Source organism: Artibeus jamaicensis, unplaced genomic scaffold, assembly GCF_021234435.1.
Source record: "Artibeus jamaicensis isolate MK-2021 breed Jamaican fruit bat unplaced genomic scaffold, CSHL_Jam_final contig_685, whole genome shotgun sequence".
NCBI classification, from domain to species: domain Eukaryota; kingdom Metazoa; phylum Chordata; class Mammalia; order Chiroptera; family Phyllostomidae; genus Artibeus; species Artibeus jamaicensis.
The window spans coordinates 29,091,598-29,111,263 of record NW_026521924.1 but is presented as its reverse complement, the minus strand read 5'-3'; the positions used below and the strand labels follow the sequence as shown (position 1 = coordinate 29,111,263).

General features: G+C 43.3%; 1 protein-coding gene across 1 annotated transcript; it reads left to right on the top strand.

The window, feature by feature from the left end:
* The first annotated feature begins 25 nt into the window (after nucleotides 1–25).
* On the top strand, nucleotides 26–19,317 carry DPM1 (dolichyl-phosphate mannosyltransferase subunit 1, catalytic). Its single transcript, XM_037167421.2, has 9 exons — nucleotides 26–234; nucleotides 2,909–3,008; nucleotides 8,481–8,514; nucleotides 9,899–9,975; nucleotides 10,060–10,085; nucleotides 12,746–12,841; nucleotides 14,713–14,781; nucleotides 17,786–17,900; nucleotides 18,973–19,317. The coding sequence occupies exons 1-9, from the start codon at nucleotides 74–76 to the stop codon at nucleotides 19,075–19,077; spliced, it is 783 nt and encodes a 260-aa protein (XP_037023316.1). The 5' UTR covers nucleotides 26–73; the 3' UTR covers nucleotides 19,078–19,317.
* The last annotated feature ends 349 nt before the right edge of the window (nucleotides 19,318–19,666 follow it).

Genomic DNA, 19,666 nt, shown 5'->3' with positions numbered 1-19,666 from the left:
CCCCCTGGTCCCCAATTTGGCACTGTCCCACTCGTCGCGTCATTCCGCTTCCGACGTCTTGCGCAGTTCCGCCATGGCCTCCAAAGAAGCCCGGCGTACCCCTCCGAAGTCTCGGCGGCGGCCTGAGGGGCGCGACCCGCGACAGGACAAGTACTCGGTACTATTGCCCACCTACAACGAGCGCGAGAACCTGCCGCTCATCGTATGGCTGCTGGTGAAAAGCTTCACGGAGAGGTAGCATGCCCTGCCCGGGGAAGGAGATGAGCTGGCTTCCCGGCCTGGTGGCCTGCCGGCAGTTGGCTGCGCTAGGCGGCCCTGCGGGGTCGGTCTGCGGCTGCGGGGGGAAGTCGTGGGGAGGGGGCCACTCTGCGGGGGACGCCGAGGCGGATTCTTCAGGGGTTCAGTCCGTGTCTCGGTTCTCCTTGCTGCCCTTGGGTTTTGCGAGACAGCCTTTTATCTTTAATGTACACTGCCCCCCCCCCCCATCGGTCACTGCCTTTTTTTCAAAAGGACTGATTCCTTCACCGAGGGCGAGGCTGTGAGCCTGACCTCACTCCGCCGTCTAGGTGGTCGGGATCGGCGGCGGGAGCCGGGAGTCTGAGCGAATGCACGCACTCCCGCCCGGGTGCCCAGTGCTTATGTAAGCATGAGGTTGGGTGTCTGCTGCTGGGCCGGCAGAAGGGCAGCTTCGCTGATCATTGGGGATGTTGTTGTGGTCGTTAGAACCTGGGGCCTGCAGTTTGAATTTGAAAGCGTTTATACAAAAAAAAAAAGGACTTTGGTAAATTTTGGTGTCGGTGCAAAGCAACTCGTTTCTATGATTACAAGGGTGGGACTGTGTTGTAGAAATTGTGATGATCCCATGTCATCAGCACCTACAAACTTAGCAAATTATTTTGAAAGCTAAGTAATATTCCATATGGAATATTTTATCTAACTGGGTCGTGTCAACGAACACAGATTCTTTTCAAAGATTTTTTTTTTTACTTCTGCTTCACAAATGAGAATGGGGACTTTGTTCACACCAGTTTCCCGCATTTTGAAAAGTGCTCGACACATAGCGAGTGCTCCTCTATTAGGTGAATGTTGCAACAAGCACTCGTACTGTTCCTGGCACATTGGGATGAAGTCTTCGCGGTGATATTGTTGGATCAACAGTGGTGTGCTAGAAGTTGATAGTTATTGCCAAATTGTTCTTAAAAAACGATTGTGCCAGTTTACGACTCCGCAGCGCTCTTCAGAGAGTGCCTGTTACCCTACAGCCAGTCAACCTGAGTATCCGGAAACTTCCATCATTTGAAATGCTAGTTGGTGAAAAGTATTGCTGGGTTTTTTATTTTTTCAGCTGCACCATTATATTATTTTACTTTATTTTTCAATTACAGTTTATACTCAGTTATTTTTGTATTAGTTTCAGGTTTATATCATAGTGGTTAAGAAATAAACATTGCCATTCTGGGGTTTTTTGTTGTTTTTTTTTAATGAGATAACTATCTTAACATAGAAAGCTCTTCAAATTTTTTATTCATCTCTTTTTATATTATCTTTTTATTTTGATTTCTACAAGCTCTTTCCAACTTAGAGAAATTGTCATGTAGCTGGTCTTGCTCCTGTTTGTTTTCTGATTATACAGTATTTTTGCTTCATTTTAACATTTTTGTAGTGCAGTTTATCTTTTTATAGTCTGGGTGGATTTTTTAAATCAAAATGAAGATTAAGGAAGGAACAACTGTTTTCTTGTCAGATGCAGTCACATTACCTTATTGATGTCTGATCGGCTTGATGCCTTTAAGCAACCTCACCCTCTGGTGGTAAGGGTGCTTTGAAGTGGGAAAGAATGATTTTGCTTACGAAGTATAGCTCTTTCATCACAACAACTAGAATCCACATCTTACATGTTCTGGCATGTAAAGCACACGCCCAAATGTAAGGCACAGCTGGGAAGCTGGAGTCACCCTACCTTCTGGTAGAGAATAGATAGGCTGAGTTTTGCTTTCTGGCAGGTTCGCTGGGGCTGACTTTCTTAAGCCTTCGGCGGAGTGTGTTTTCTGGTTGCACCTTCCTTGCATGTTTCCTGAAGTAGGACCAAGAAGAAACAGAATGTTGTGTGGGAGAGAGTTTGGCTGTACCTCGTTTTCTTTCCGCTTAAGTTTCCCAATAAGGTTAACAAAAAATGTTTTTTTCAGGGAGTAGGGGCAGGCATGCCAGTGTCTCAGGGACATCCAAGTATGGGCTTGTTCGTAGAATAGAAACTATGTGGTAAAGAAGATGGAGAACAGCAGAGAGATGCTAATTTGGAAGCATATTGAACTCTCGTAGTTCTGTACCACTTCTTTTTACTTGATAGTGTGGGATAATGGGTACAATGATTTGAAATAGTGGTGTCAAAGGTTGTACTCTTCTAAAGTGGGGTTTTTTAAGGGTGAAATTAAGTTGGATTTGCTCCTGATTGTGTTCTTTAAATCATTTGGGAATTAAAAAGAATAATCACTCAGAGCTGCTCAGTCATTTTGAGTTGTCTTTTAAGGATACTTTTGAAATAGCATAAATAAGGTTATTACTAAGATTCCACAGTTCTATTTCCAAAGCAAGTAAAACTTCATATGATATCCAGTCATATATATTACATATATAAATCACTAGGTTTTTTTTTTTAACTGAAAAGTGTGGTTTCCATCAGAATATTTTAACATCTTAGGACTTTATAATAGCATTTCCAGCAACATGCTGAGTTTGGAGGTGACATACTGAATATTTGACATTTCATTTGTTAGTTGACGTTTTCCTTGATGATTAATATGGAAATATATTTCCACTACTGGTTAAGAATTAGTAGTTTTAAAATTAATTTTTTAATTTGACAGTACTGGATTCAAACAATGCAAATTCCATTTGTTTTTCATTTTAGTGAAATCAACTATGAAATTATCATCATAGACGACGGAAGCCCAGATGGAACAAGGGACGTTGCCGAGCAGTTGGAGAAGATCTATGGTTCAGACAAAATTGTAAGTCACGTGAATTTTTTTCCGTCTTGCAGTCTCGGTTTTTTGTAGGGGAAGGATGAGAGATGAACGGTGCTCAAGTTCAGTCCTGAACGGTCCAGGAAGACAAAGAGCAACTTAGACAGTTGGGGTTTCGGTGCATTTCCGTTGTGCTTGAGGTTTCACATCTTTCTGATGTGTTGGGTCAGTAGTGGTAGAGCAAAATAGTCTTGGGATGAACTGTTTTTATGACTCATCCTGCAGACAAATTTTCTGGAAGGACGAAATTAAAGCATGACATTGACTTGACAAGGTAATAGAATGAGGCTGCGGTTGGTGTGTGTCTTGGTCTTTCCTGCTGCTCCCTTTTTCGGGGTGGCCTCGTGCTTTTGGGAGCAAATACTGCCTGCAGGTGAAAGCTTGTAACAGAGGAAAGTGGCTCTTTTCCTGGGGACTAGGAATGGCTTTTCAGGGGACTTGGAATTTTTATGTTTATTTTTACTGGTAGAATAGTCTTGTGGGAGTAGGTTGACTTTCTGAGTCTTAAACTTTAGATTTTTCCACCACCTCGACGCCTGTTCTTCTTTGGGAGTAAGTTAGGCAGATGTAGTGTTCATTTTATAATAGTTTCATTCCCTTGGTTTCATTATATATGTGGCTTCATATGTACATGAGTACCTAAATATGGCTTCTTATATATGTGAATACATGTATGTATGTGTTTTTAGTCACTGGCTTGGATTTTAATATGTTTGAGAATATTAGTGAGCTTGACTTCAGCTCATTCTTGGGCCAAAGCATACAGTTAAGTCCATGTCTAATTAGAAGACACATTTGAAGCGTACGGCATTGTGACTCACATAGACCAGAGTTGCTCAGCCTTGGCACTGTGGACATTTGGGGCCCAGCGTTCCTTGCTCTGAGAGGCTGTTCTCTGTGTTGTGGGATGTTTGGCATCAACGCTGGTCTCTAGCCACCCTCCTTCCTGGAGCGGCAACCAAGAATGTCTCAGGACTTTCTCAGATGTCCCCTTAGGGGCAAAATTGTCCCCTCCTCCCAACAAAGAACCAGGGGGTAGACATAAAGAAGTCTCTTGGAGAACCTTTATTGATATTTGCATTTCAAGAAATGGCACTTGCATCATAAAAAATAGTCACTGGGTCCCAGCATTCTTGATTAGTCTAAATTAATTTGTTTCATGGGAGGAGATCTTGGTTGGTGGGAAGAGTTGAGGGAGCTGTGTTTCTGGTTACATGCGTGGCAAACCTGTCCTGTAGCCAGGACTCTTGGTCTCTCACAGATCGGTCACTCCTCCAGCCTCCCCAGTACCTTCCGCTGAGGAGGGAGGACAAAGGGAGGTGACAACTGGCAGATTTTCAGCCTTCCAGCAGTGACTTCAGTGATGGTTCATGGTTTTGGCAACAGTTCCCTGGCTTCTCCTTCAGAGCCTCTGGGCCACGGCCAGTGGGGCACGCTTGTCACCCACAGAGTGCTCTGAAGCTGCATGCTGCTGTTTAATCTGGGGGCATCAGCCTGGCCATATTTTGAATATTTATGTCATAGAAGCTTAGCCTTGAGATATAATTGATTGATGAATTAGTAGGGACTGCCCACTAAATTGACCTTCGCAAATTCTAAAACAACATTTTTATTTGCCCCATCATTTTCCCCATCAACCCAATAAAATTCAAATGAATAAGGAAAAAATTTGCATTTACTGTGGTGATTTTCCTATAGTACCAGGGCAATTCCCTATTCACTCATTATTTTATTACTCTTTATTTTTTAAGGTTTTTTACTTATTTATTTTTAGAGAGGGGAAGGGAGGGGAAAAGAGGGAGAGAAACATCCATGTGTGGTTGCCTATTGCATGCCCCCTACTGGGGACCTGGCCCACAACCCAGACATGTGCCCTGACTGGGAATTGAACCAGTGACTCTTTGGTGCACAGGCCAGCACTCAGTGCACTGAGCCACACCTGCCAGGGCTGACCTTTGAATCACTTAAACTGGAAACCGTTTTTTCAGGGTGAGGCCTTGCCAGGGCTGGCACTTACTTGCTTTTAAGTGACTCATGCGTGTTTAGTTGAGGGGAAAGATGGATAAAAATGATTATTTTTCTCAGATAAAGTGGTTCAGCCCAGATACTTGTCAGCTAGCCTGTCAAACTAGTTAAAATGAATGTTTCAGGAAAAAGCCAAGGCAGATTTTTTAAAAATAAAACAAACAAACTCTGTAATGAGGAAACAGACAAGAGGGCTAATTCACTTCCCGAGACTGCACGGCTAACTCATAAAGGGCAGAGGTGGGACTGTAGAAAAATCAGGAATATATGATCTGAACTGCTAACCGGGGTACAGGGCAGGGAGACCTGGGACTGTGGAGGGCTCCACCCTCTCCGTGTTGAATGCCTCCGTTGTGTGGGGTTCGCTTCACCCCCCGACCTGAAGTCAGCAGCAGCCAGCAGTTCTGTGCAAATTACTCTGCTGATACCACTCAGGCACTAAGGGCCGAAAAGACAAAGGGACAAAGAATGCAATAGCACCAGGGGCCGTAACCGGCTGGTGGTCGGGCACTGTCCCCGGTTTGATGCTCATCTCAGTTGTCGTCCTGGCCGTCACCAAGAAAAGTAAGGAACAGAGGCCGTCACTGACTAGAAGGCTGTGCTGTGCTTCTTAAGGGCTGTGAGGTCGGTCATAGGCCACAGCACGAAGGAACAAGAAGACGGACCTGGTTTTTGCTCGCATCTGCGTCCGTACAGTACGATGTGTTCATTACTTTAGAAACATCAAACATAACTGTATAGGATTGAGAGGTCTAAGTTATTACAATAAAATATTTTGGTCATCCCCAAGTACCAAATTTTCTCTAACAAAAATATCAAGTGTACAAATATAGATAATTCATGAAACAAAAAACACACACAGCCAAAAAGTTGGTGTGGGGGTGTGGGGTTCAACGATAAGGACTGCAAAGGAGGAGCAGAGCACAGTTGGGCTTGGGGAAGGCCCCAGTGCCTGCGGGGGGAAAACTGGGAAACCAGGGACCGCGCCTCCAGGGTGGCCTCTCCTCCCCTGGCCTTTCCTCTGCAGAGTGAACGTCTAGGCTTCAGTTTTTTCAGCTCCAGGCCCAGAAAAGCGGCGAAACCAGGTAGGCCATGCCAGGACCAACAGCAGTGACTAAAGACCCCTGCCCGGTCACCGACCAGTCAGCAGAGACCATGACCCTGAAAAGGCACACCTGGAGAACTGATGCTTATGCTGCTGAGACTTCCCCTAAGATTCCCACCTTCGAGAGAGAGAAAAGCCTCGAGACAAAGAACCCAGCGCGAGCCTTCTCTCTCAGGGGAGCAGCCCACGCCGTTTTCTTTTCCTCCTTCTGCCCCCACAGGCAGGTGTCTCCTAAACTCTAAGGCACAGGTGGCAAACACAAGGCCCACTGTCCAAATCCTGCCCTCCACCTTGTTTTATCTGTTTCTACCCGGCGGCAGAGCTGAGCTCCTTGCCCCTAATTAAGGAATAGTTCCATTTATACAGTCCTAACATTACATTCGGCCCTTTGAAGGCAACCGCAAGGCTGATGTGGCCCCCAGTGGAAATGAGTTTTGACACCCCTGCTCTAATTGTCCCAGGCTAATCCCCTGAACGCATCCCCAAAGCCCCCTTTTCTCTGACTTCCAAGTGTGCTAATAAGGCAGCCCAGCCTTATGCTGCTTCTTTTACTCGAAGCCCCTCCTTGTTTCACGGTCCCCAGCTTTAATGAACGCATCCTCCTAGTCACCCGGACTCACGTTGTGAAATCCTTCCTACATGGAGTCAAGAACCCACGCGCTACAGTCGGCCAGAGGCAGACCAGCTCAGGGTCAGGCCCCGTCCGGTAACAATCGCTGCTCCTTCTCACAACAGCTGGGCCAGGCCAGGTGGGCTCTGCTGTGAGTGTCCACTGCCTGGGCCACACAGCGCACTAGCAGGGTGGCTCCGGGGGTGGCGGCCCAGGAAGGAGAGGAACCGAGGGGCTGAAGGTGAAGCACACTAAATGAAGCAATCTGAACTTGTCATTACACAAGAAATGAACAAGCGCATTCCTGGTATACAGTGTAAATGGCACCGATGAAACCGAGATGGACCAGGAGCAGCTTTCCTGGGGAAGCGTCGCAGTGCCTCCCGGGGTGAAGCCCAGCAGCGGTCGGCGCATGCTGCCGTTCTGCGTGGGTGTGCGTGTGTCCCCCTCTTAGAGCTAGGTGTCGTGCTCGTGTTTATGCTTTTAAATATGAACGTAGCCTTTCCGTACCGTGGTTACTTTCTAGTGTCCAGGAGACTTTTTGTCACCGAAAGGCCTCATTCTTTTAGCTGCCCCGTAGTCCTGTCGTATGCAACATACCTGACAGTTTGTGAACTTCCAAATGTTCTAAACCTTGTAAATAATAAAATTATTTTTTATTTGAAGCACAAACTTTCCCAGCTGAAACATAGGGTTATGGGAAATCTAAGGTGAACTTTAAAAGTTTGGCTTTTTCAGGGCCAAGATCAGAGGGGCTCAGTATTTTGTCACTGTGACAAAGTCAAGTAAAATCTGACATACCTTGTTTGACTCTGCTCAGTGAATTGTGATTACAGGGGATTGACTGTCTTGCTGTCCAGCAGGAATATATTTTATCTATATTTCTTCCTCTTCTCCCCCCAAGGCCTAGAGCAGCGTACGTGTAGTACAAAAATTTATCCAGGGTGACTGGGACTGAAAAGACTTTGTTTAGAGATCCGTGGTCTGGGGCACCCGCTTGTACACTAGCAAAGGATGAGAAAAGTGGTGTTGGGTCTGCCCGAGCTGTTCATCCCAGAACCTTACAACAGAGTCGAAAGCTTGGTGTTCTACCCTTTCAAGAGTTTTCAGATAAAAAGAAACATCAACTAAGTTAGGGTTTATATATAAAATAAAAAATGTAGGAAGACTAAGTAATTGAAAAAACTGTAAGAAAAGAGAACCTACAACCTTCTCGCCATTGGCGCATAGAGAATGAGATGGGATCATTGAAGCATGAAGTTGGGATAAGTTGTTGGAGGAAGAACGATACAGACATTTAAAATCACAGAGGGGATCAAAAAAGCAAACCGGGCCACCGAATGTTCCAAAAACGCATAGAGTAAGTGAGACCCGCAGTTTTCCTGGGAGGGCATTAATAATGTTCACAATGATAAATCAACGTAAAAACATTGTTTACAGAGTTTCCTGGATAGCACCAAAAAAATTTCTCTGTAAATTTGGCTTTTATTTTGAGGTTGAGCTGAAAAAAAGTTGCTTTCCCTTAAAAGCTGTTAAACTAATTTGATTACTAAATGCTTTTTTTAGTTTGGCAAACAAATGTTAAATATACTCTGCTCTAAGGTCTAAGAAATGCAGCTATATTTCTGTTAAAATGAATAGCACTTATATGAATAAAAAAATAATTTTAATAGACTTTTTATCATTTGTACCAAAATGTTGTTTCTTATCCTTACAGCTTCTGAGGCCCCGGGAGAAAAAGTTGGGACTAGGTGAGCCTCTCACCCCTTACACCTGCCTCTTGCCTGGGGAAGTTTGTTCAGCGTTTTCCTATTTTGGAGCAGGACGGAAATAACAGCAACCTCCTTTGATGGTTCTCAGTGATCTTAATGACATTTCAGTGGCTTGAGTTGCCCATATCAGTCAAGGCCTACTCGGGAAAACACTGTATGTAACCTTTGCAGCATGGAGAACTTAACCCAGAGAATCTGGTTACATGGGTGAAGGGACTGCTGAGAAGCCAAACAAAACAGTGAGGCTACTCAGACATTACCCAAAGATGGAGCAACAATAGGAGGTGTTGGTTTTAGAATCCAGGAACCAACCCAGGCTGCCCAGAGGGAGCTAGAATTGATGGTGCTGGGCTACCTGGCGGGAGTTGGAGCCATTGAGGATACACAGTCAGCGCTGGGAGGCAGAGCAAGAGAGGGAGGCTACCCAGACGTTCCCCTCCTCCCCCTCCCCCTCCCATAGCTATATGGAAGCCAGCTGACAAGAGAGCCTGGGAAAGAAATGCCCTGCGATGCTGGGAAATGTTAAGTTGTAAGTCTTAAAAGGGTATTCTTATGTATTAAAGAGAGAGCTTTTCTAGCTTTTAAACATAAAGAAAATCTCAACTGAGCTGATCCATTCTGAGACAACCTAAAGGCCCTTATTTCTGTTGTTAGTCACAGTTGCTTATGTTGAGAATTGGTATAATTTTACTGAAAAACGGGGAGCACAGGGGAAGCACAGTTCTGAAAATGTGGATGTCTGGTGTCCTGACATCTGTTAGGTAGCTGGCCTCATCAGATGTTCTGAATACCCCCATGCCTGAGTCCAGAAGGTCGTTTGGGATTGAAGGAATTTGGACACAGCCATGGACGTGACCAAGGATTACTAATAAGTCCGAGGTGTTTTCAGAAAGCTGCTACGGTCACTTCTGAACACAATAAGGCAGAAGAAGTCAGTCTTGCTAGTGAGACACTGAGGGGCTGGGGTCAGAGCGTGCAGAAATAAGTAATTGATAGCTGTGCCTTTGGCCCCCAGTAGCAGAGCAGGGCTCTAGTGCTCCAGGCTGCCCCTGGGGTAGAAGATACTGACAGGGTGGGTAGCGTCCGTGGAAATGGGCAGGAGAGATGGGGAGAGCGGAAGTGGGGACACTTGGTAGGGAGAGATCATCAGAAGATGGTGCCTGGGACTAAGGGGAAGGTGGGGACAGAGAATGGAATTGAGAGATGTGTTTGATTGAGAATAAAACTATTTAATTATAGTTCAGGATCACCTTTAGAAGACTAACTGTACTTTTCAGTGCTTAATAATTTCTTCTCTGTTCAAATGTATATGTAAACATTTTCAGTGATTTTCTTTAATGGAGATCAATATTTTCATTTTTAGGAACTGCATATATTCATGGAATGAAGCATGCCACAGGAAATTACATAATTATTATGGATGCTGATCTCTCACACCACGTAAGTGGTGTATTTCTTTATTAGTAATTTATCGTTGTCTTAATCTGTTTTACTGACTTACTCTTTATTTTTTCTAAATTTCAGCCAAAATTTATTCCTGAATTCATTAGGTAGGTAATTCTAATATTTGGAAAAAATGTCCAATTCAAATCATTTATCTTATATTGATTTTGGACTTATTTTCACTCATTTCTTTTAAAGATCTTATTTATTTATTTTTAGAGAGAGGGGAAGGGAAGGAGAAAGAGAGAAACATCGATGTGTGGTTGCCTCTGGAACGTCCCCTACTGGGGACCTGGCCCGCAACCCAGGCATGTGCCCTGACTGGGAATCGAACTGCGACCTTTTGTTTTGCAGCCCGTGCTCAAGCCACTGAGCTGTACCAGCCAGGGCTTATTTTCATTCTTTATTCTTCATTAATTAAAAACGAACATGCTATTTTATTTGCTATCAGAAATAAAATGTATAGACTTTGAATCTCAAACTCACAAGTATTTAAGATGTGGGACTAAATGGTGTGTTTTCGGAACCCTGAGGGACAGATAATTCCTTTACCTAGATTATTCCAGACATAAAAAGATAGCAGGTGACTTCCTGTTACGTGGAATTGAGACCTGCATCATAAGGGTAAAGCGCCATGACCAGATAGGGTGTACTCCAGGAATGCCAGAGTTGTTCATCTTCAGGAACTCATCAACCTAATTTATCACGCTAACAAAGAAAGCAGTGTGATCAAGTCTGTCGATGCCAAAAGGTATTTGATCAAATTCACTAGCTATTTCCAGTAAAAACTTTAAAATAGAAATAGAGGAAACTATTCAACACAATAAAGATAACCCAGTCCTAATATAAACATTTCGCTAAATGGTGAAAGACGGAATCATTTCTAATAAATTCATCAAGATAGGCGTACCAGCTACCATTAAACATGGCGATTTTAAGTAGTAAGACAATCTAGTACAAATATCGATAAGGATACAAAAATTATATTGCAGGTGCTATAATTATATTCCTAGGAAACCAAGAGGCCACAGAACCTTCCTCTCAATAAAAATTTGGGAACTGATTTGAATATAAGCTAAATACACAAAAACAAAGTCAAATCATGTCACTCCACTGTTTAGAATAGTTCATTAACACATGGGGAAAAAATCCACACTGCTTTTCTTTGCCCTTGAAACTGCCCTGTGATCTGGCCCCCGCCTCCCTTTCCGAACTTGCCTTGCTTCTCTCCCCTCGGCACTCTCTGCTGCTGCTCTCTATGCTGCGGGCTCACTCTTCCCATTTCTAGTTCACCCGAAGTGCTGTGTCCCCTCTGCCTGCTCCCTGGTGGCCCAGAATTTTTTGTCTTTTGATCTCTGCGCAGAGATAATTCACCTCTGTGTATATTTCCAGTACACAAAGCCTCTTTGACTTGTTAAGGAAATAGAACCAGGGGAATAGAAAACGGGCGAGATACAAACAGGCCATCTGTAGGAGAAATCCAAATGGCTAATAAACCTAAGAGAAGATCGTCACCATGGGATGTCGTCAGGGCGATGCACATTAAATATAATTGCACGTTATTATGACCCATTAGTTTATCAAAATTAAAAGCATCCAGCACCCTGGCCAGGCTGCTCAGTGGTTGGAACATCGTCCCGTACACCAAAATGTTGGGGGTTTGATTCCTTTTCAGGGCACTTACCTAGGTTGCGGGTTCGATCCCCTGTAAGGGTGCATACAGGAGGCAACTGATGGATGTTTCTCATATTGATGTCTCTCTCTCCCCTACCCCCTCTGAAAACCTATCCTCAGGTGAGGAATTAAAAAAAAATCCAGCAATACATCCAGCACCAGTAAGATTGTAGAAAATGAGCACACTCAAATACTGCGAGGAAGTAAGTTGCTAAAACCTTTTAGAAAGTAATTTCTGAGATCTGTCAGAACTGTTTTACGCCCTGCCATGCTCTACTGCAGGTGGTCTGAGCACCAGGACGCACACTTAGGAGGGTGCTGCCGCACAACTCACTGCGGCTGTGTTCCTGGAAGGGGGCGCCCACCTCGGAAACAAGCATAGGAGAGCATGGGTCCAGTGTTCTGCAGAGTATTTCCGCAGCTTTTGAAAAAGAGGAGGGAGAGCCTCTGTTGTCCTGCAGGGCAGGGTGTCAAACTCATCTTTGCTGGGGACCACATGAGCCTTGAGGTTGCCTTCAAAGGGCCGAATGTAATCTCAGCTCCTTAACAGTTAAGGAGTAGCTACATTTACACAGTCCTAAAATTATTTCGGCCCTTTGAAGGCAACTGTGAGGCTGATGTGGCCCCCAGTAAAAATAAATTTGACACCCCTGCTAGGGATCTCCATGATTCCATGTGTATTATTTACTGATAGAAAGCAAGTTAAAAATGTACTGTTTTTGGATTCCAGTTTTGTAAAAGCGACCTAAAACCCTAGAGGTGTGCTCATTTTTTGAGTTCTTATAAACAAAGAGGTCTAGAAGGTTACCAGGCTGTTTTAGTATTGCTCACTTCAGGGAAATTTAATTTCAGTCCTACATTTTAGGGTGGTTTCCCATGGTGCAGTCAGCAAATGTACTGTTAAGTATTAATAAAGGGAAACAGGTTTGAGCTTCACTTGGAAAGATCATGCGGCAGTATAGTTCCTCTGCTTTCTTGGCATTTTTATTTTCTAGCTGTAAGTCTTAGAAGTCTTGTTTGTGTGGCTCTGGAAAATAACTATTGAAAGCTCAATAGCTTTCTCTGATTAACAGCTAATTTATTTGTTCTACAGGAAGCAAAAGGAAGGTAATTTTGACATTGTCTCTGGAACTCGCTACAAGGGAAATGGCGGTGTTTATGGCTGGGATTTGAAAAGAAAATTAATCAGGTAAATAAAATACTTGTGCTATGTATGATTTCTCTTTTTTAGTGTAACTACTATACTGTAAATATGCTTAAAACTGGTATTTAGATTAAATTACCATGCTGCCTTGGGATTTGTGGGATCAGAGTACAACACCCAGTAAATATTTCCATGCAGCTTCTTACCTACAATTTTTCCTATGATTATAGTATTTTATTTTGGATATTTTTCATTAAGGAAAAATCAGCATAAAGCTTTGAACCTGTGGTAAAAATGGTGTGATTGAGCCCAAATTTATTCTATCGGACCTTCAGCTTTGATTTTAAGTGAGCTATTTATGTATATTTTGGCACTATGTAGGTAGTTTTTTCCATCTGTATTTTTTATTATTTTTAAGTATGTAAAACACTTTATGATTTCAACTTTTATAAAGTAGTGAGGCTTTGGAGTCAGGGGGTTAAAATCCTGATTGTTTCATTTACTTACCTGTGTCACTTTGCATGTTTTACCTTTTCTAAGCATTTCTTTCCTCGTCATAAAATGGAAATAAATCTGCTGTTTCAGTTTCTTCTTGCTGTATAACAAACCACTCCAAGGCTTAGTGACTTAAGTAAAACAACTGCTTACAGTTGCCCCTGGCTCTGGAAGTGGCCGGTGGTTCTGCTGGTTCCCCTGGGCTCCTCCTCACAGCGCCCCAGCTGGAGAGCCAGCTGTGCTGGAAGGCCCGAGATGTCCTCACTCAGCCAGTAGTCGGAGCCGGTTGGCGGCTTGGCCCTCTTGGTTCTGCATTTGGTGCTTCACCTTCTGGAAAGCGAGGCCGGCTTCTTTAAGTGGCATCTTAAGGGCAGTGTGCAGGTCACCAGTTTGATTCTCAGCCAGGGCACATGCCTGGGTTGCAGGCTGGGCCCCCATTTGGGGGCCTGTGGGAGGCAGCCACACATTGATGCTTCTCTCCCTGTCTTTCTCCCACCCTTCCATTCTCTCTTAAAAAAAATCTTTTTAAGAAAATAAAAATACATGAAACAGATGGACAAATACATACACATGCACTCACATTCCTTAGATTACACACATTTTAGGTGTTAATGTCCTGGATTTTTATTTTTATTTCATTTTATTTTTTTGGTAGCCTTTAGGAGCAAATTGAAGGGGGAAAAGTTTTTGTTAGCCATTATCCCAGCTATATCCCTAATGATGTTGTTTATGTAAAAATAAACAGGGCCTTGGTGGTTACCTTGGCCCTGGAAACTTTCTCCCCTGGGAACTTTTCTGAATCTGAGCACAATAAAACAGCTGCAATACCCAAGTCCTTCTCCAAGAGCAGGTCACACCTTTTTGAAATGTTAATAATAGCTATTGGTCAGTAATAGCTTGTAATTGGTTGATACTTAGTTGAGTTTACAAGCCCTGAGCCGTTGTTAGGGCCTCTAAAAGTTCCTGTTAGAGGCCTTACCCCAAGAGTGGTGGAGGCCACTGGGTGTGGATGAGGTCCTGAGAGTGGGGCGGGGCTGGCAGCATTCCTGCCCCTCGAAGAGAGACAGAGCTTGAGTCTACTCGTCAGCCCCACCCTCCCCCTCAGGAGGCACAGCTAGAAGGCAGCCACAGTGAGCAAGGAAGATTTTCTTCGGTGTCTCAGCCTTTCTGGCCCCCAGGGATGTGGAGAGGAAGTGTCTGCTAAGCCACCATGTCTAGTATCTTGTTATGGCAGCCCAAGCAGACTAAGACAGATCTCTTTTCACTGACTAAAGATTTCTTTGTCCTATAAAATTAATATTTTTGTAAACTTGTGGTACATTTATTTATGAAACTGCTGTAGCATTTTTAGTACTTTGCTCTTGGATGTCTTTCTCTTGCTTAGAAACGATTTTATAAAGAAAATCTGTTTTATTTGACAGCCGTGGGGCCAATTTTATAACTCAGATTTTGCTGAGACCCGGAGCATCTGATTTAACAGGAAGTTTCAGGTACAGTGAAAACTGTAACTTTCTATTTCTACTATTTATAACTGCTTGCCTAAATTTCTTGCTTTACAATGGCTTACTTTAAAAGAAATGCTTTTCATTTCTACCCTATTTTTGTTCTGGAACACTAAAAAGGGTGAAGTTCCTTAGAAGCTGCTAATAAAACCTAAGCATCTTCACAAAAATACTGTGCTTCTTCATTTTAAAGAGGAGCCAAGGCGTGGCTCAGGTCGGTGTGCTTGTTTGCGTTAGTATCAGTGTCCAGCCCGAGAGGCCCAAGGTGCCCCCTCACTGCTCGCTCTGAACACTGTCGCCGGGTGGTGCTCTGGAGGCCGCCGCTTCTTCCAGAGGTCTCTGCCATTCCCATGGACATCTGCCACGGTGGCCCCAGAAAAGTTTAAAATCTGCACTGCTTATGCAGAGCCATCTGTCACCTTGCTCTCCATGTGTGTTTTATAAAAATTCTTACGTGATGGGTGCAGAGCCTCCTGCTAGGTCCCTTGGGGGTTCTGTTTTTGTTTATTGGGGGGGGCGGTGCAGCAGGGTATGTATGTGTTTAATTTTAGATTTGCTGCGGTTGAGGAATTGTTTTATATGACCACGCCAAAAGATTAGAGCCTGCCAGATTTTTTTTAAATCTCTGAAACTGTAAGATGCCTGTTTATTATCTTTTAAGGCCCAAACCCCGTGCATTAGTTAATAATTTATATTACTTGATATCTACTTTTTCCATTAAATAATGTTGATTTTTGATCCTTTGTTAGAATTCACACACACCGTTGGGAGCTGGCTATTGGAGGCAACCGGTGCCCGTAGCATGACTGCGAGTCTAGAGCAAATCAGTTCAGGGACAGTAAGGCCGAGAGGGTTGGAAGGAACATTTCTTTTTTGTGTCCTTAGTTGGTAAAATAAAAATGGTCATGAGGCCAGGGCAACTGCCCCCTCTTCCCCACCCTCACCCCCAAAAATGAAGAGTGGAGCCATCACAAATTAGAGGTTAAATAATGAAAATGAAGCCTCTCTAGAATTAAAACGTAGTGATTAGAAAGCAGAATTTGGTTTATAAAAGACAGACGGAGCCTGTAAATGTTTCCCTTTTGTTCTTCGCTTCAAGGCAGAGGAATAACGTGTTACCTGAGTGCTGTGCAGCTACGGTGCACAGAGCAGCGGCACTCACAGAATCTCTGCAGCCAGAGGGCCCCTGTGGACTTCATGGGCCACAGGCGTGATGACTTGGAAGACCCAGGGTGGCTGCAAGGGTTGTGGCGATAGGGGCTTTGTTTTTCAGCCTGCTTCCCCTGTTGAAAGCTCTGCAGGTGCTTTCCAAAGAGCTAAAAGGTGATTCGTTTTAGAGTCGGCCAGTATTTATTGCATGCCCAGCACTGGACAAGAGTCAAAGTCCCTGTCCTCGTGGCATTGACACATTCTGATGGGACAAGACGTACAACTACATAAAATAGGTGCAGCAGCAGCACATGGGGACACTGCCGTTTAGAAAAACGGCAGAGAACGGGTGGTGCCGCTGCACTGCTACCAGATATTAGGCAGGGGCGAGGACCAGGGGTGGCCTGGAGCTCCGGGGGTTTCTCAGCGAGAGCAGCGATTGGGTGTGTCCTCTGCAAACTTCAGAGCAGACAGAGCAGACACAGGTACACGCACAAGTGAGCCCATCAGTTTCACTACTTTTAAATAGTTCATTGTCTCTTCCAAGAGTAGTGACTTGTTAAATGCATGCTTTATTAAAGTTCAACTTCTCCTTAAAGTTTGTTAATTGTCACTAGATTTCCCAGTATTTAGGGGCCCTGTGCCTTTTACAAAATAAGTGGAAACTCAAAAAGACTGCAACTTGAGGTTAACCACACCTCCCCGCCTTGGGCATTGCAAATCCAGGTGGCCTTTACCTGGGAAGAGAACGTAGTTAGGCCAAACTGCCTCCCCTAACTTGTTCCAAAAAGACCAAGAGAAATTGCTGCCTGCTTTCTCAACGGAGACTGTGGGGTGGGGAGGAGTGTTTGTTCGTTCACCTCAGTGACTGCAAACAGGGAGCTCCTCAAGAAAGCCACTGGGTTCTCTCACTGGACTTGCCGCTCCGGTCTGCCTCTGTAAATGCGGTGAGCTTTGTGTTGGACCGGCAGTCTACCTGAAGTTAGAGCGCAGCCACTCAAACGTTTTAGGTACCTAACGGTGACATCAGGCGGTGATAGCCGTGTCCCACCAGGAGTGCCCGAGTCCTGTGATGCCTGGTTCCTGTCTTCACCTAGCTTACCCAAGCACATCCTGGGGGAGCTAGTGTATCCCAGGGAATTTATTTAGTGGATCTGCAGAAAAAGATGCTTGTCACAAATATTTATGAGGAAATGCTTGTTAATTACTAGGTTCTTCTTGTCATCTACTATATATTGTTGCTTCATTACCTATCAACTCTCTTGTTATGTTATTTGGAACCATTTCTATTCTTTCAACTTTAAAAGTAAATTTTAAGAAAATTTAAAAAGTAAAACAATAGGTGCTTCTGCTTTGAATGATTCACCTTACTATATTTTTATAATTTCTGATAGTACAGTAAGAGAATAGTTCTATAAACAGTACTAAGAATTCGCCCCCACTGGTGTGGCTCAGTGGACAGAGTGCCAGTCTGTGAATAAAAGGGTTGCCTTTTGATTCCCAGTCAGAGCACATGCCTGGGTTGCTGGCCAGGTCCCCCAGTAGGGAGCGGGCGAGAGGCAACCACACATGGATGTCTCCCTCTCTCCCTCCTTTCCCCTCTCTAAAAATAAAGAAAATATATTTTTAAATACTAAGAAATCATTTTTTAATTATTTACAAAATATTTCATGACCTTTCTGGTTCAAGACAAATGTAAAATCAACTGTGAGAACTTTTCTGTATACAGATGGCTAGTGAAAGTTTCAGGTTTTAGAAATACCAGTGAACTTTTTGAAAGGTAAGGATACATGCAGGCAAGTATATTTATCCAGGTGCTTATATATTTTTTAATTTTACACAGGTTATACCGAAAAGAAGTTCTACAGAAATTAATAGAAAAATGTGTTTCTAAAGGCTATGTCTTCCAGATGGAAATGATTGTTCGGGCAAGACAGCTGAATTATTCTGTTGGCGAGGTATGCAGCTGATGGTGAATAGTATGTGTATTCCTCATAAAGAAATAAGGTTTAGGTTTTTTATAATAAAAAGTTTAATTTTGATAATTACCAAATAAATGGGAAAGGCTTCCAGCTTTCTAGAATGCCCGTGCACTAGCGGGTGAAAATTCACATCCCTTTCACATTAATACATTTGACCTACCAAGATTTAAAACATCAGCCCTGGCTGGTGTGGCTCAGTGGATTGAATGCCGGCCTGCGACCAAAGGGTCAGTTCAGTTCCCAGTCAGGGCACACACCTGGGTTGCCGGCCAGGTCCACAGTAGGGGGCGCACGAGGGGCAACCACACATTGATGTTTCTCTCCCTCCCTGCTCCTCTCTCTAAAAATAAATAAAATCTTTAAAAGAAACAAACATTAACTGAAGGCAGCATTCCCTTTTAGACACTTGAAGTGACTGGTATGTCTCCATCCTTGCCCTTCTGACCACTCAGCATTCTGGGATGAGCCTGTTTCCTGCTTTTCCTCTTGCCATAGCCCAAAGCCACCCAACTTTAAAATGAATGATGAGTAGCCCATATCCTATGAGCAGATGAAAAGCTAAGAATTGTGGGTGGGGGTGCAGTCTGTAATATTCACAGCCTGCTAGTGAACTCTCTGGAAGACTCTTCCTTGTTTAACAGTAAGACTCTTATTCATAACAAGAAATGGCTAAATTTGACAGACTGGTGAAAAAAATTAAGTGAAAGGCCTTTTTACTTTTGGAGTATAATTTTTCCTTGAAATGGTGCAGTCTGAAACTTGAGTAAACCAACTTAATATGCAGGATCAATGCTTTTCAAACAGTTGTCAATTTGTTTATGTGTATAGCCTACTTGTGAACAATAAAGTGCTTGTTTAATTGTAAAGACTTGGAGGTACACACAGATGCTGTAAGAAATGGAGGAATCGCTTCATTCTGAAGGAATTGCTGTCATAGAACTAATCTTGTTACTATGGTGTTAGTAATTTTTGTATGCCTGCTATGCTTCCTTTTTCATGTTTTTGAAGACTGACTTAACGTGGTTTTTTTTTTTTTAACTATTAATAGGTTCCAATATCATTTGTGGATCGTGTTTACGGCGAATCCAAGTTGGGAGGAAATGAAATAGTCTCTTTCTTGAAAGGATTATTGACTCTTTTTGCTACTACGTAAAAGAAAGTTATTCATTTCTATTTATCATGTTCATTTCAAGTTGAACGTAAAGGAAGCCTGGTTGCTGATTTTTATGCAATGTACTCTTAGAACATAAATCATAGGTAAGGTGAATTTCATGCAAATCTCTTTTTCTGAAGAAATTCCATTTTGTATGTCAAATTCAATTAGAGAAATGAGCAGTGTTCTCAATTCTCTGTACCACTCTGCTGTATGAAGTAAGACCTATAAATAAACACACATGGGGTTTTGCATAAAACATTGCCGCCTTCCCATTAGAGTGTTTGAGTGCAGAGTTTCTCACATGAGGAAAACTGTGAAACACTCTCTGTAAAAACTGAACTGATAGCCCTTTGTACCTATTAGATGTTGGAAGAGGAATGCTAAATATAATCATACCGATGATTATATTTACATGACTTCATATACATTTACTTCATATACATGACTGTTCCTATATGAAGTGAAAAAGAAATACACGCCTTTGCCCTCTCTTTAAAAGTGTATCTCACATTTCTTAAATCAGGTTAAACAGCACACTTAAAGCACCGTTTTAGAGTTTGGTGCCATGTAGCTCTTGAACTGATGA